The sequence below is a fragment of the Coffea arabica genome, chromosome 2c (assembly GCF_036785885.1).
Source record: "Coffea arabica cultivar ET-39 chromosome 2c, Coffea Arabica ET-39 HiFi, whole genome shotgun sequence".
In the NCBI taxonomy this organism is placed as follows: domain Eukaryota; kingdom Viridiplantae; phylum Streptophyta; class Magnoliopsida; order Gentianales; family Rubiaceae; genus Coffea; species Coffea arabica.
This window is the reverse complement of record NC_092312.1, coordinates 23007673-23025405: the sequence shown is the minus strand read 5'-3', so window position 1 is coordinate 23025405 and position 17733 is coordinate 23007673. Positions and strand designations below refer to the sequence as shown.

General features: G+C 36.3%; 1 protein-coding gene across 4 annotated transcripts; it reads left to right on the top strand.

Moving 5' to 3' along the window:
* The first annotated feature begins 6766 nt into the window (after window positions 1–6766).
* On the top strand, window positions 6767–11393 carry LOC113726877 (serine/threonine-protein kinase D6PKL1). Of its 4 annotated transcripts, none has more exons than XM_072075367.1 (3): window positions 6767–6936; window positions 7959–9266; window positions 9973–11393. In XM_072075367.1, exons 2-3 carry the CDS (start codon window positions 8020–8022, stop codon window positions 10850–10852), a joined length of 2127 nt encoding a protein of 708 aa, XP_071931468.1. In that variant the 5' UTR covers window positions 6767–6936; window positions 7959–8019; the 3' UTR covers window positions 10853–11393. The 4 variants fall into 4 exon arrangements, with proteins under 4 accessions (XP_071931468.1, XP_027106589.2, XP_071931469.1 ...); XM_027250788.2 differs by having other exon boundaries at window positions 6769–7257; XM_072075368.1 differs by lacking the exon at window positions 6767–6936 and adding an exon at window positions 7314–7563.
* The last annotated feature ends 6340 nt before the right edge of the window (window positions 11394–17733 follow it).

Genomic DNA, 17733 nt, shown 5'->3' with positions numbered 1-17733 from the left:
TAGCATGTCATGTATATTATTTTTTTCATCTAAATATGTGCAACCCACCGTCGTCTTTAGATTAATATGTTTTACGTACAATTGCAGGATATCTAAAGTAGTAAAATGATAAAAAAAAAAAAAAAAGAAGATAGTTTTGGAGAATAGATTGAGCCATCGGTTGACCTGGTGGCTCTCTCAAAATAAGCGACACATACAATAAAACAAGAACGGAATTCATCTTAGTCAAGTTCTCCCGTAGGCACAGATAATACAAGAAGAAAAAAATTAGATAATAGGAGGATCACATTCATAAACTATTGAATTTCCCCCTGATCTTTTCAACTTTTAATCTTGGTTTCCTTTTCAAGCTGACACAACAAATGTCTTACTCACCATTGAAATCAAAATCAAAGATTATCTTCCTTAAGAATAACATATTTCTTCTTAATTTATGTCTCTTACTATTTGTTTCTTCAAGGATTTCTCTCATTGTTGGTCTAACAAGTCTTTTTCAAGGCTTCGATACATTATGTCATTCAAAATTACACTCTACTGAAAGAATGGATCATTTGGACTGAAATTTGGCAGTCATTAGTAATTATGATATAAAACGCGACAATTACATCAAGTAAGTATTACAAAATCACGTAACTCTGAAAAACCTGACGTTTTGACCAGAAAACAGCCACAATATGGTGAGTGTTATACAACAAAAAATGTGTCGTAACCACTCTTAAATCTTTCAACGTTCATCCTTGAATTTGGGTTCAACAAAAAGTCTCGTATTCAAGAATTTTGGTTCTCTTGCTTTGTAATCAGTGTTATAGTAACCAAGACTTTGCAAAGGGCCATATTAATTTAGTTACGTGTGTGTCTGGAACTCAAATTGAACTCAGCTTAATTTGTAGTTAGGTGAAAGATCCCCTATTCTTGTCCCTTATAAGATTTAGAGTCTACCTTAAAATAAAGAAAGAAAGAAAGAAAAGGAGAAAAAAAAAAAAAAAGATTCCGTTTTGCAGTAGCCCATAAACTGTTGGCTAATTGTAGTTTATCTCGCTGAGCAATATTTGGATTGTCATTTTTTCCCAAAAATTTTTTTACCTTACATTTATCAAAACGTTATAGTATATTTTTCTCCAAAAACTCTAAAAAATACTAATCCAGACCAGCCAATATTAACTTACAATACTACTTTTTTTGTTTTGATACTTTACGAGATTATACTCGTAGAGTGTTGTAAATTCCTCAAACCAATCAAAATTAACCCATGATTATAGGACTCAAAATCGCCAAAACTTATCTCTCTCTCTCTTCTTCCCTCTCCCTCACTGTTGCCTTTCCTCAAATTATTAGTCCTAGAAAAGGCATGGACTGTTTTGGACGGGACGTGACATGCATGGATCCCTACAGTACTCTCTATTAATTCCCCATCATTGCTTCATTTAGCACAAAATAATCAATCAATCTGCAGTTGAAGCGGGAATACTACACTATAACTTATTATGCTTCAATAATGATAGTATGTAGCATGATGGAGCAAATCAAAACAAGCCATGCTAGAATAGTTTGCGACTTTGAGTATTGGATGCTCGCGGAAGCTAGGTGCCGAGCATCGGACCCTTGGCCTGGTGGGAGAGAAGCGAAGACATTATTGTCGCAAGTGGCTACTTCAGTGACCACCAAACAGCCAGCCAGCCCTCCTTGATCGATAGAATCATGCAAATGCATGCATGCAGCCATGCATACGCTATCAAAGTAGCATGACCGACAAATCCCTGCCAGCTGCTTGATCAATTGTTCCTAAGGAATTAGGGTTAATATTCATTCAGGGCTTCAATGGTCACAGCAACATATACAAGTCCTGTCCTCTCATGACTACCAACTATCTGGATACTGATGGAGCATGCACGCTCACACGTCTTTTTCTTCCATTTCCTGCTCTGAAGTTTCGACCTCTTTGTCAGCTCTTGTTTCTGCACCTCATTGACATTTCTCTGCATGTGTGCATGTTTTCTTTGGGGGTCCCCGAATCCAATAATTTCATGGTATTTTCCCAGCTCGTACATTTTCCTGGGATTGTGTTCCCTTTTTTTTTTTCTTTTTAATCTTTAAGGCAAAATAGTACGTCCAAGCCTATGAATAGATTTCTTAGTTACTTGGCCTTTGGACGATTTATGTATAGATTTTTTTTTTGGCTGTTCGAAAATACGAAGCTTATGCTATATCATATGATTATCAGCAAGGTTACATAATTATATTGTCCTTTTCATTTGGGGCAGCTTACTGCAAAGTATCAAATGTCAATACCTTGCCTTTATCTTTTGTCAATTGTTACATCGACATTGTCCCTTCCTCCTTTAATCTTTTCATTTTCATGACCAAACAAAAAGGAATAGGAACGGGTATTTGTCTATCCAATTCTGACAAGTGCAAGTTTCCATCATGTTGACCAAGATTAACTAGTTCCCTTTCTCCTCCCCACTGCGCCGCCCCCCCCCCCCCCCCCCTCCTTCCCCATCAATCCCCACTGCCCTTTCCTTCTTAAAGCAAGGGTAGGTTCTAGTAATCCTGATCCCTTGAGATTCACAATAATCCACGGCATCGAATGTCGTTTTCGAATTATTAGAGGCGTGTCTGGAACATCTAACGGTATTGTTAGCGCGCAGTACGAAATGTTTGTTTACTCTGTTGCATTTTTATTGTATGGGTACTATAGTATGAAGGAAGCCTGCTTTTCTATTGACTAATTATGAAGAATTTGTGACAGGTACTAACTTTTCTTACTGAGTTTTCTCTGCTTTTCTTTTGTTCACTTTTTTTTATTTTATTTTTACTTGAATCGGAGAAGTAGGGGGCGCGGGGGGGGGTTCAGATTAGATATAGTAGCATTTTTTAACAGGTGACTTCTTAACCAATACAGACAAGATCATAGTTATAATAGTATAATGAGCCATCAAGACTTCAGCTTGTAAAATGCCAAAAAGTCACTTCGGCTTTGGAAAAAAGACAACAGCCAGTCCGGATTGAGTGAGGTCTCTTTAGGTCTTAGAAGCAGCTCGCCTGCTTAAGGTTGTTATCCCACATCGAATGTTGGGGGGGGTTTGGGATAATTTATAAGTCTCCTCAGGAACCACAAGAGTTGCCAGCTTTTGTGGTTTCCTGTGGAATTAGGTTTGTAAAATGCCAAAAAGTCACTTCGGCTTTGGAAAAAAAAATCAAGACTTGATTCTTTAGGCCTTGTTTCGATTGTATTTTAATTATTTTTTTACTTCGTATATATTAAATCGTTAGAATATTTTTTTTAATAAAAATTTCATAAAATAGCAATTTAAATGAATTCAAAATTGCCTGTATCTATATAGTTTGCCGGTCAAAAACTCATTTTTTTCTATCGGAACGGTAGCTTTATATTTTATCGTAAAAACTTTACAGTAACCGGACAAGAGTCCAAACAAAAAGCACAACAGTCCTACAATAATGTTCATTGATGCACTAGCATTTAAGATTGGGGTTTACCATTGTCCGGATTCTAGATCTTTGAAAGCTAGCTCTCAAATCGCTTGCAACCTTCTCTATTCCAGGCATAAAGGACTGATCGATTTGGAGAAGCTAGCATTTATACGTAGATTACACGTATTAGGAAATTTACGAGTCAAAAACAAGTCTTCCAATTCATGTCATGATTTTCAACATTCCCAAATTGACTTTCTACTTTTTAGGTTGTAAAGCGAAGCGGTGATATTCAGTAATTCCCACTTGTATTCCTTCTTATTTTCAGCAAAAGAATTCCGACCACCAACTGCGGAAATTCTTTGTTTTTATTGCCACTGGTTACATAACACCTGCGGTAGCGAAGAAGGAAGTGTAATTATGTGTCAAAAAAGCACGGGTTTGTGGGTCCCATGTTCCCCAATTAGTGAGCCTTTAGATTCTCTATTTATTAAACTTCAAGCCCACTCTATAGCTTAATCAACATAAGTATTTTGTCCTCTAGTATTTCGTCAAAACCCCCCGCCCGCCCACCACAGAAAAAACCCTCTTTTCCTTTTTTTCTTTTTCGGTAGGTATAATATATTCAAAGAAAAGGATATCCCTTATTCCAAAGCCCCACAATTTCCTCGAGTTTAGACTTAATTTTATGATTTTGACTATCAAGTATATCTTTTGAGCAAAAGGCGTTTGTTTGGATAGTGTTTTTATCCCAAATAATATTTCGCTTATATCACAAATACATTTTTTAACCCACCTTTTTATATTTTCAATCATCTTTTTATCTCACATACATCACATCATAAAAAAGTGCTACAGTAATTAGTCGAAATAATATTTCAAATAATACACTATCCCCTATTTTCAGACTTAATTCAGAGAGTTTTTTCTTTTTTCTTGGTTATGGATGCTCATTAAGCACTCATTGACACACTTAATTTACACTCATTTATTCTATGAATAATATATTAATAATTATTATCCTTCTGTACGTTTATAAATTTTTCTTAATTAATTTTATTGGGCATTCGTTAGACGAATCTTTGTATATTATAATAAAATTTTCAAAAACAGAAGACGCCATACAAAATATATATAGTTGCAAATCACTATCATAATTATTTTATCTCCTTTAGTGGTGCTAGTGGGATTTTCTCCCTTGTTTCTAATGTCAAAAAATAGGAGTGGTAATGCTAGACTAAAATTCCTAATCCGGGGGCTGTTAGGAATTGATTTGTGCAGATCGGGCTGCAAAGAGAAGACAGCCGACGTGATGATGCATTCAGGCTTCGGCCCGCTTTTGAAAAGACGTGTAGTCTAAAGAAGGAACAGAGGTAGGTCCCACATCTGGGCCATCCAACGGTGAGAAATCGCCAGTGGTCCCCACTTTTCTCATTTCTCCGTCTCTGCTTCGGACCACAACCTCTCCCCATTAGGCCCTAGTTACTTGTCAGCCTTCCGCCAGTCAAACTGACCTCCTCCTGGTCCTGGGAGGCTCTTTAGCCATTTAAGTACGATTCTTTTGCTATCCACACACCAAGTCTCAGATATGTACCAAATACGTATACATGCAAAAAAAAAAAAAAGATTCTCAAATAAAAGTGAAGCTAACAATAGCACGGGTCAAAATTAAAAGATTAAAATACTAAATTAGTTTGTAAAAATAAGTTATATGAAACAAAAAAACTTAAAAAATACAAAAGAGTGTTAGATTAATATGAATTCCTATCAAATTGTCTTATTTTAAACACCCAAAATAAATATAAAAAATATTTAAAATGCACAAAACACCTTAAGAAATACTCAAATTTAAAATACACCTAACAAAATACATCACCTTAAGAAATACTACAGAGAATTTGTTTAGTTATGTGTTAATATTCTAGTGGAGAAATTAGTTACATTTTAGTTTAAAACCATGTAAATTGTTTCCTTAAATAAATGCATTTAGTTTAAAACCATATAAAAGTTCAATTAATTGCTCAATTTTTATTTTTTTATACCATTATAATTAACTTGCAATGATGGGATCAATACCAAAAAATTTCAATTAATCAATTCAACAACATTAAATACCAACAATTTGCAATCCATCATTTCATCAACATTAAATCTAATCCATACTTATTGAAAATGAATGCCAAGACATGGTTAAACTAAGTCGCATCTAGTAAGACTTGTTCTTTCAATTTTGCTTTTGTTATTAACATTTATTCCATCTTAATTTGGTCCGAAGCTAAAGTAGCAATTTTTGACCAATTTCACTCAAAAGAAGTGTGCTACTTATTAATGAGCGCATTTTAATACACCTAAATCACATCCAATTTATTACATTTTATTTTTAAAAAAATCAACCTGTGAACTATATTTTGGACACTTGTTAGATAGACAGGCCGTTCAAAATTAATTGGCAAATGGACATATTCTCTTTGAACACTACCATTGTAATGTTATGCACAAAGAGAATCAATTTGGTTTGCAAGTTTCAAGGTAAGAGTTTTCACGTTTTTCACGAACATATTTTTCAATTATCTTTTTATCTCATATATATTATATTATTTTGACTCTATTTTTTTACAAAAATTTCAAAAATAGCAATCCAAATGGGAATTTTGTCCCAAGCCTTTGGTGTGTGAATAGCTCGTCCTACGGTGTGGCATCAGCTCAACTTTTTATATACACGAATCTGACCCAGGCATAGAATACCACATGTCACGATCATTTACCGATTTGCATATTCTTTCTTTCTTTCTTTCTGCTCAAAATAAAATACTCTCCCCTACTTCTCGGTAGCAAGTAATTCTACTGGTCTCGCACGCCATTGCCATATTGCCACGCTGCAGATTGTATATGCTTGCCTACTTCTATTTTCTACTTTCTCTTCCCACCTTCGGCAGTCTCCAAAGTCTAAAAATATGATCAGTGAATCAGTGATTAGGTTTATAAAATAACAAAAGTCTGATTCAGGCTGTTGAAAAAAGACAAATTGTCTCAGGGTTGAAAGGGTATTGGGTGGTAGTATCCCACTTACCAGCAGGTCCCCCCTATAGGTACATTTGTCCCACATCGGGGTTGGGGTTGGGTTTGGGTTGGGATATAAGTTCCTGGGATTGCCTCAAGAGTTGCCGGCTTTTGAGGTTAATTCTGGGATTAGGTTTATAAAACAACAAAAGTCTGATTCAGGCTGTTGAAAAAAAAAATCAGTGATCACAGTGAAGACACATGACTAAAGTGCGTTCCCTAGTCCACCACGAAAAGGAGTTAGGACTAAACAATTCCATTCTAGCAAAAGTACCGGTACTATACCAAGCAAGACCAGCAACAGTAGTGCAATAAAGAGAAGGAGAAATACACCCAATCCCCCCACCCCCCCAACACATCATTCTTCCTCTTCGTGTTCTCCTCACAGCTGCCTCTGCTTCCTCTCTGCATTGCTCTCGCTGCTACTCATTTTCCATTTTTTTGGTATCGTTACTACGTTCAAGAAAATCCCTTTTCAGCTTTGATTGTGCTGTTTGTTCTTTTCTTCTTTTTTATCTCCCTAACACACAAATCACGCAGTGGGGGGTTGCTATCAGTTTTTTAAGAGGAGTTAGAGCTCCAGAAGTTGTGTTTTTGCCATTTCTCCGAATATTGTTCCTAGTTTTTGTCAAATCAGATTAAAGAAAAGGGAGAAGCAGGAAAAAGAAAAGGAAGAGGAGCGCGGGGGCTGTGGTGAGAAACTCGTGAAAGCAAGGGAGGGAGATAGGCCAAAACCCTAGATCCGGATTCCCGTTGTTTTTCTGGGTATGGACGCGTTTTTCAGTTTTGCTTACTGAAAATTGTTAACTCTGTATTTATTTTGGAAGGTCCCTTTTGATTGATACCATTTGGGATCTTTTTGGTCGTGATACTTCTAATATATTCTTCCCTTATTTTGCTCTTTTTAATTTGTTTGCGTGGAATTCAAGTAATTCTGTCTCCCCCGGCCCGCCGTCCCAAATAAACAGAACAGAGAAAGCTAAATTTTTCCCAAATGGCAACAGAAGAATAGGATGTGCAGGGGACTTTTCATTTCTAGAGGAGCGGCTTTTGTTAGTATTCATTTTCAAGGTTGATTTTTGGTGGATTGAGTTAACTCTGAGGTGGTTATTCCCATTTATGGTTTACTAGAATACATAATCTTTTGAGGGAAAGCAATGGGATTTTTTTTAGAATACTGAAGTTTGTAGCGAGCTTTGCTGTATAAATTGATCGATATATGATGCCCTTTTAATTCCATTTGTTTCTTTAAAAGCTGCGAGTCTTAGTTGTTCTAACATTGAATCAACCCGAAGTGTACGTAGGTGTAATCGGCGTTATGGTCTTTGTTGATGAAATATTGGTGTGAATCAGATTAATTTTTATTTAGGAACATATCAGTGCAAAGCAACAGATGACTTTGGCTGGTTTCATTCTGGATTTGTATTTTATAGCTCATTCATGGTGAATTATTAATTTTTTTGCAGGTTTTTGTGGAGTTGTCTGGCTGGGGTAGGAATTACATGTGATGATAAAACTTCATAAGAGATGGACAGGTTTCCCGGATCAAGACCACTTCCCAGGCAGTTACCCATTGTAGCTGAGGTGACAAATACTCACATCACTTTGGTGAGGGAGGAGTCCAGTGCTCAACCTAGTCTCCGGTATGTTCAAGATTCAAATTTACGTGCTTCTGTTCGAACTCGAAAGGGGAAGGATAGTCCACAGGAAATAGAGGAACCTATGCATGATGTTGTTTCTATAAAGAGCAGTGTTGATTCGTATGAGGAGCCTGGCTCTACTTCATTTCATGGGGTGAGCCATCCTCCAGAACCAATTGATACAGATTTGATGAAGCCAGTTTATGTGCCGATTGGACAGAACAAAGCAGATGGTAAGTGCTTGGTGAAGAGTCTATCCGTAAAGGGACCTTTCATTGAAGATCTTTCAATCCGCGTTCCTGGTATCAAACCGAGCATCTCTGTTCTTTCTCCTTCAGAGAGCCTGGTAGAAGAGCCAATTGACCTACCGGCAGTCTCCTCACCATTTGCAATTCCTCGCCCATCGCAGAATACAGAAGTGAGTCTCCCCCCAGATTCTGAGGAAAAAGAATGTGTTTGGGATGCTTCCTTGCCTCCAAGTGGCAATGTAAGCCCCCATAGTAGTATTGACAGTACAGGAGTTGTAACAGCTATGAGCATCGGGAATAGCTGCACTAGTACGTACAGGAGTGATGGTATAATGAGCGATGGCATGCTTAGTGTTGACAGGCATTATGAGAGTACAAAAATGAGCACTCGAGGGGACTCACTTGAGAGTGCCAAAACTAGCCTTAGCAGAGCAAGTGACAGCAGTGGCCTTAGTGATGATAGTAACTGGAGTAACATAACTGGTAGTGCAAATAAGCCTCACAAGGGAAATGATCCAAGATGGAAGGCTATTCTTGCAATTCGGGCACGAGATGGCATTTTGGGCATGAGTCATTTTAGGTTGCTGAAAAGACTTGGCTGTGGTGACATCGGCAGTGTTTACCTGTCTGAGCTGAGTGGTACTCGTTGTTATTTTGCTATGAAAGTTATGGATAAGGCTTCACTTGCAAGCAGGAAAAAGTTGACCAGGGCTCAGACGGAGAGAGATATCCTGCAGCTGCTTGATCATCCATTCTTGCCAACTCTGTATACTCATTTTGAAACAGACAGATTTTCATGTTTGGTCATGGAATATTGTCCTGGGGGTGATCTGCATACGTTGAGGCAGCGACAACCAGGGAAGCATTTTTCAGAATATGCTGCGAGGTATGGATGTTCTTCTGCTGTTTTCCAGGTCACAGTGCAGTTTTTTTTTAGTTGGACTAGGCAACATCAAATTCACATAGCTTTTTAATGATTCCTTCTCTTGATTGCATATATTGCTTTTGTTTTTTAGCTTTAACCTCAACATCTAGTTACTAACATGTAAGTGAACTATGTTAAGATTACATGCAACGTGAGATAGTGCTCTCCCTTGTTTCATAAGTTGGCTTGCTACCGTGTCTGATCTGTGTGGCAAGGACTTGTTTTGTTTGAACATGGTGCTTCAGCTAATCTATAGCCTATGGTTCATTACATCTCATACCTTTAACATAAACAAGTCATTGGGCATTTAAGCTCTGTGTGTGCTACAGAAAATTCAAAATTGTGGATGGATGATGTGCTTGGACATTGGATATACTAGTACTTATTAGACTTGTGATTCATGAAACTAATAGAGTTTTTAGCTATTTTATTTTGTCTCTTTTTAATTGAGTATTTGGTTTATACATTCCTTCATCTATTGGCTGATTGATTACATGATTAGTAGTCCCACACCCCTACTGGGAGGAGAGCAATAGAGAGAAAGAAAGAACAAATTATCATTTATCAGCTTTTTACTGTCTGTCATAATGACTTTTAGAAGTCCCTATGTAATTTGGGGGACCAAGTGGGATTAATCCCTGTATTCATTTTCTGTTCATGTTGGCAGGTTTTATGCTGCTGAGGTTCTCTTGGCACTTGAGTATCTTCATATGCTGGGAGTCGTTTACAGGGACTTGAAACCAGAAAATGTTCTGGTCCGTGATGATGGCCATATTATGCTTTCTGACTTTGATCTTTCCCTAAGATGTGCTGTTTCACCAACTCTGATCAAAACCTCCTCAATGGATGACCCTTCCAAAAGAGGAGCTGCATTCTGTGTTCAGCCATCCTGTATTGAGCCTACGTCCGTTTGTATTCAGCCAGCATGCTTCATTCCCCGGATATTTCCTCAGAAAAGCAAGAAAAAGTCTCCAAAACTGCGAGCTGAGAATGCACTTCTTGCTGGCATGCTGCCTGAACTTGTTGCAGAACCTACTTCAGCAAGATCCATGTCATTTGTAGGGACCCATGAATATTTAGCCCCCGAAATTATTAAGGGAGAGGGCCATGGCAGTGCAGTTGACTGGTGGACTTTTGGTATTTTTTTGCATGAACTTTTGTATGGCAAAACCCCATTTAAGGGCTCGGGAAATCGTGCTACGTTGTTCAACGTAGTAGGGCAGCCGCTAAGGTTTCCCGACTCTCCTGCTACCAGTTATGCTAGTCGCGATTTGATCCGTGGGTTGCTTGTCAAAGAGCCACAACATCGGCTTGGGACAAAAAGGGGAGCAACTGAGATCAAGCAGCATCCTTTCTTTGAAGGCGTTAATTGGGCTCTTATACGATGCAGTACACCGCCAGAGGTGCCTAGGCCAATAGAGGCCGAGCTTCCTGTGAAGTTTGGAAAAGTTGACCACCCCATTGGGGTTGGCAGTAGCAGTAAAAGGATTGTAGGAACAGACGCGATGAAATCAGGGGGTAAATATCTAGACTTCGAGTTCTTTTAGTTAAGTAAGATAGAATTCTAGTCCCTTGTTGTATCGGCGCCAATGGTCCATTCCTCAAAAGAGTTACGAGGTCCTTTGGAAATGTGCTTCAGCCTTCAGGCGATGATCTGATCCCACGGGAGTTTCCCGTATCTTTTATTAATGTGCTTCACGCTGTCTTCCTCGTAAATGGAACCGGCCCTCACTGGAAAATTGTTAGATTTTTGAGTTTTTAGCTCGTAATGATTTCTCCTGATGGAAGTTTCACAATGATTTTTGATATTGAAGTGGGACGCCTGCATACTGGTGCATTTATAAGATAACTCCTGTTGTTCTGCTACATCATCCAACGAATTTCCGCCTCAGTTCCATGTGATTCTTCTCTTCTCCCATTTATAATGGTTCAGCACCGCAAGAATCGTATGGGGGGAACGGCATCCAACTCTGAGCAATGTTGTGCTGATTGGTAGTGATACTCTGTAAACTTGACAGAATCTGTTGAAGCCTAAAATGGAATTCAATCCAAGTCCTTTTAGTTTAAATTCGAGAAACTTTTCTTGAACCAGTTTGTTTCTATCAGCAGTGGATCTTAACAGCAAGAAACAAAAGTTATCGGACCAAGTTTTTCTTACCTATCGGACGCAGCTACTATAAGATCTTACAAGTACCCTTTCAGTTAATAGCAACAAAATTGTGAAAGAAGAGCATGACTTTACCACGGCAATATAAAGGGCAAACAGTAGATTTTAGCAAACAAAGTGGTATGAGGGCTGAGGCTCCAGTGGTCCTCTAGATTTGGAGATTGGAGAGAGACCATAAGTCTTGAGCGTGTTAGGGAGACGCAATTCCTTACAGATAGATCCTAGGCAGAATGTTTCAAGAAGAATGTATCACAAGAGGATACATTGGATCTGATGAAAATTGTACTGCTACTTAGCAAGTTGAGCTCTGATTTGAATCCTTGGTAAGAGGAGCATGCATCCCAAGTTCTTAATGGAGTCTTGACCGGTGCAACTTTTGTTTTGAAAGTACTACAACTAATATCCCAGTTCTTATGAGAATTACCGAATGCTGCTGCTTTCACCTCCTGTCCAATGTCCATTGCAAATTCCATTATTATCATACAAAAGAAACGTCAATTTTCTTGACATTTTTAACTCATACTTCATGCATCAATGTCAAGTGACCGACACATAATTTAAGTGAATCCTTGGTATCTTTTTGTTCTTTATCAACCATCTACTAGTTCATGTCACAAAAATAACTTTAACTGGTGGGAATGGCACACCCTTTGTGTGTGTGTGTGTGTTTTTTTTTTTTTTTTTTTTTTAATGTAAATGAGAGGATTCGAACTCGAAATCTCTCACTTACATTACCTTCTCTGACAGTCCCCCTATATGCATGCTTGCAGATCTAAAAGAAAAATTTTAAAAATATATATTAAATTTTATTAAAATTTTAGTTGTTGTTGGAGGTTTCGTTTTAGAAATATGGATGGAAGAATTATATCTTTCCTTTTTTTTTTTGGGAAAAGAAGTTGTTGGCTCATTAGAAGTTTTGTTAGGCTAAAAAAGATGGGAGCATGTGTATGTGTTTGTGTGTGTCTATTTTATTGTAGTGGTAGTTATGTAGGAGTGGAAAGTTTAATAAATAAGATGTGGATAATTATTAGTGAATATTGAAAAGGTATATTTGGCAAAACAAATAATGACATTTTTTGTTTCTTTCTTAACACCAAACTCTGCTCAAACCTTGTAGAGAAAGATATTACTCCTCAAACACTACATGGTTTTCAATTAAGCATGTGGGTTTTTTTTTTTTCTCCTGGCACGAATCATGTGTATTTTTCTTTTCTTAACAGCATAGAGAGGCCCCAGCGATGGGTATTAAAGATTTAAGAACTGGACCATTCGAATCACACGCGGAAATAACTGGGCTGGTTATTGGTATCAAACTTAAATGGTTGAATCTGTGTGGTTTTAGTTGGGCTAGTTACGTTGTTAATTTGAAATGAAACTGACCCTGATGAGCCCAACTTCGTATTTGCAGACAATATTTTCATGTCTATCAAGCATTAATTTTTTTTTTTTTTTGCGTAATGATAACATTTGTATAATTTATTCTAACCTATTCTAGGGAAATGGAGAGCTGACGGAAAATCACAGTGACAAATATATGGTAGGAGATAAAGCTTAACCCCTTGATCACTCGTCCCGCCAAGACTTGAACAGTCCAGAAGCGGTTGCCTCAAGCATTAACCATTTGTTCAGCTCCTTTTGTTCCCCCTTATTATTATTATTATTATTTACGACAACACAGTGGTGGAAAATCAGTGGCTAATAGTGGGAGACATGATCATAAAGGAAGAAAGACTAATGATCATTTGATGATATTTTTTTCTTTTACAACCCATATTGCATCAGCTCAGATAAATTTTACACACACATACACAGATATACACACACAGTGTATGTGTCTATGTGTCTATATATATATATATATATATATATGTATGTATGTATGTATAGATTTCATCTACTGTCTTCACTAAAAAAGTTAAATTATCTTCGCTTTGCTGACTGACCATTTGGCATTAAGCAACCATGATTGCATTCAACAGATGCCTTTTAACCTTGGCCGATTGACTGCTTTCAGGGACTGTCTGTGGCTTTTAGTGGAAATTTCTGGCTTTTTAATTCTTCATTTCGCTTAAACAAGTGGCAACCCATGGCCCATGGGAGGAAGATATCCTGCAAGAAGTTGCATTATATACCTGTTTCCTTCTTTCTTGATGGGACTCGATACACCTCTAATCCCATTCTGTCCACTAAAAAGGAAAAAGAGAAAAAAGGGACTAGGCACAAAGGTGATTTATGGATGAAAGAATGGAAATGAAGGAAAATTTACCCTACCAGCATGCAACTTTACACGATTCCATCATTGTCAGCAACTTTTTTTTATGATCATTTACCATACACAATAATTGGTCATTATAAAATTAGTCTCTCTTTAATGAGGTTTGCAATATTTTCAATCGAACAATTTTAGGTTATTTCGCTTTTGCTAAAATGTTTTCTTGGAACAGGATCATCAATATGAAAGACATTTCTATCCCTAGGTATATGTGTGTGTTCTATCACCTGTAGTGGTATAATCGAGTCGAGACGAGTTTGAGCAGTGCCATGCTCGAGATCGATTCTAAAAATTGCTCCACTGTAAAATTTCAGGCTTGTGATCGATCGAGCAGAAGAGCAACAATTCGCATGCAACTCAATGAGATCATTAAAGAGCTCATACTCACTCAATTGAGCTCGATCATTAAGCTACGATTTAGGTCTTTTAGGCATTTTTTATTCCTTTAAAATTTTAAAGGGATACAATTGATTCCAATACCCATAAAACTAGCTATATTATAGAAGGGAAGGGTTGAAATTTTTTAATCAAGTCTAAACACTTATGTAATTTAAGCCATATAAATATAATTATTTAATATACACATTAATGCTTAATAAAACTCGATGAGTTATCGAACATACTATAGTGTTGCTCATACTCGGCTCCTTAGGACAATCGAACATGTTTGAGATTGACTTGAACTTGATTAAAGTCAAGACGAGACGATTCGTTGATTGACTGAACAGCTCGACTCGAAATTGATCAAAATCAAGACCAGACAATCCATTGACCAAGCAGCTCGATAAGTGCTTACAAAGCTGCTCGCTTCGCATACATACCTAATCACCTATGCATGCCAAATGCCATTATATTCATGGTCTCGAATTGTATTCATGGACTATTTGATTGAACCAGGCGCTGAACGATCACCTTAGTAAAATGAGTTGTTTAGAGGAGCTGAGTCCTACACAATGCAATGTTTTAAGGGACGTAGTATATTTGTACACAATCACCACCCACCATTGAGAAGGGAATTGAGGGCAGAAGTAGCATTTTACTGAATTTTGTCTTCTCATAATTCAATACCCGGTCCCCCCCTCTAGCCTCAAAGCAGGCTTCAACTCCTGCTGCACCTGTTACATCAAGAATGAGGACATTTGCATATCCATCATCATACACACTTTGATAAAATTTTTCCTAACAATAGCTCCATCATGCATGGTTTGACTCTTTAAATATGGTTCTATCGTCAGGCAGGCATGAATATGATAGCTATCATAAAGTAATTAATCAGATTGGTTTATTGATTAATTCAATGCCTAAAATAGGAATGGCCCCTATACTTTCTAACGACCTTAATTGATGTTTTCTTATACATGACAGTTTCTTGATATTCCATTTTCTATTTGCACTCATGAGACATGATTTCATTTGAATGTCTGTATTTTTTGGTCAAAATGGCATGATGTTTTCGATAATTTGAGCTCTGTTTGGATTCTTCAATTTTTTAAAAATTAATTTTTCAAACACTATAAAAATTGTTAAAAAGTACTCTAAAAAGTAGTTTAATTTTTTTAAATATTTAAAAAAATTCCAAAATATATTTTAAAAACTCATGAGACATGATTTCATTTGAATGTCTGTATTTTTTGGTCAAAATGGCATGATGTTTTCGATAATTTGAGCTCTGTTTGGATCCTTCAATTTTTCAAACACTACAAAAATTCTTAAAAAGTACTCTAAAAAGTAGTCTAATTTTTTTAATATTTAAAAAATATCCCAAAATATATTTTAAAAACTCTACTACTCTTAAATATTCCAAAATATTTTCTAAAAATATCCCAAAATATATCCGTTTGGATTGACTGTTTTTGGGGGTGTTTTTGAAAAATTTTGCTGTAGTTGAGTTTTTAGATTATATTTTGGGATATTTTCAGAAAATATTTTGGGATATTTAAGAGTAGAAGAGTTTCTAAAATATATTTTGAGATATTTTTTAAAATTTTAAAAAAATTTAAACTAATTTTTAGATTACCTTTTAGAGTACTTTTTAAAAATTTTTATTGTATTTAAAAAATTAGTTTTTAAAAAACACTCCCATCCTGTTACAAGAAAATTTTTCAAAAGTATCCCCAAAAACAGCTAATCCAAACGAAATCCAAGGAAAATTCTTGGTTTGTTGTATACGGCACATTGTTTAAAAAAAAAAAAAAACTACCCTGCAGTAAGATAACAATTTTAAATCACAAAAATAGCTCTTATTAGCTTTTTCTTTCCTTTCTTCTTAGTCCTTACTCCTTGAACAAAAGGTTGTTTGCTGCTTCGTGAAATATTTTGACAGATATAATCAAAGTACAATCCTCCATTCATTGGCTATTTCAGAAAATCAACAATAATCATCATAATGAAATTGCACACAGCAGAGTTCACGTCTGAAAATAAGCTAATTGCCTCAATCTCCATCAACATAACTTTATTCCTTCCTTTTTTTTTCCTTTCGGTAGAAGTCAAATCCTATGTTTGATGGGTTGAGCGTTATAGTGTCATATTTCTATATTTGGAATCAAAGCCTAATCTGTGCCAACAAAACTTCCTTCTTTTTTTCTTTTATTAGAAATCAAAGCCCAATGTTAACAGTAAATATTGAAATAATTTGTGATTTATACTTTAAAAAAATCGTTCAAAATGTCTTTCACATGTTGTTAAATAAATTTTTTCACGTCTCATTTTTAAAATGGTATATTTATATCTCTTACAAAACCAAGTTAGTGAAATTTAGTCCCAACTTAGGTTTTCGATCACTTTCTACCCTAAACCCATTACTTGATTCACACGTGATCATTATTTTAGCCTTTTAGGAAAAAAAAGGTTAGACTTCAATTGTAGTTAAACAAGTGACCCTGTCATCTTTATCCCTAAAAAGTAGGATCTGTCCTGAATTATATTCATTTTTTTTCTAAAAAAGTAATATTTGATTTAATTCATATTCATTTTTGTCATTGAAAAGGTGAAATATGACTTTTGTGTATATAAAAAAATGACTACACGTGAATCACATGGTGATTTCAAGTCAAAAAGTAATTGCAAATTTAGATTGGGATCAAAATTAATTACTTATTTGCATTTGTTAGGGACATAAAATTACCATTCTAAAAGTGGAAGACCAAAAAATTTATATGCTAAAATGTAAAGGACGTTGTTAACAATTTTTTTCCTTGTACTCCCATGTACTAGTGATATTAGCTATGTTTGGAATTGGCAGTTTCCCAAACCAAGCTTCTGAGAATGCAACAACGTACGTTGAATCTTAGTAGTATCCGACTAGAGCTCCTAGCTCATAGCCGGGGTTTAAGGGCGACAACTTGAAATCTGACACAGCCACTGATGATGATAGACGAGGATCTGGCTGGCATGTATATATATATTTATACATATCCAAGTTCGAAAACAGGAACATATAATTGAATAATGCAAGTAGTAACAGCTTGGCCAGGAGTTGCTGCATGCAGAAACTAACCAAATGCTCACAGTTCTCTCTTTTTTCTCATCTTTTCCTGGAGAAGATGACGATCTTATCATCTGGGCTGTTCGTGTTTTTTCTGTTCCGACCGCTTTTGTTGCTGAAATTTTCATGATGACAGATATGTCTTGTTTTCCCGTTAAACTTTTTCTTGTTGGTCGAAGCTCACAAATTGGAAATTTATCTTCACACATTGGAAGTGTACTCGTAGCGCCAGCAATTTGTCAATGATGCAAAAATAGAAAAATGGCCTTGCATTACGCTCCTCTAATATATATATATATATATATATATATATTTTAGGGACACCATGTCTCCTTTTAAAGTTTCAATTTGGTTGGTTAATATCTAGGCATTCAGATTGGAAATGCGGAGTTTGTATTAGAACTTGATAGAAATGATGAAAGTTTTGTAGAAGAATTTCTTCCCCTTGTGGATCTGCAACAACGAAGGACTTGTGCATGAGAAACACAAGTTAGACTAAGAA

Excerpts from the sequence above, each read along its gene's own strand:
- LOC113726877 (XM_072075367.1), top strand. The coding sequence starts at position 8,020 with ATGGACAGGTTTCCCGGATCAAGACCACTTCCCAGGCAGTTACCCATT. Across the intron at positions 9,267-9,972 it reads TTTTCAGAATATGCTGCGAG|GTTTTATGCTGCTGAGGTTC; the intron begins GTATGGATGTTC and ends TCATGTTGGCAG.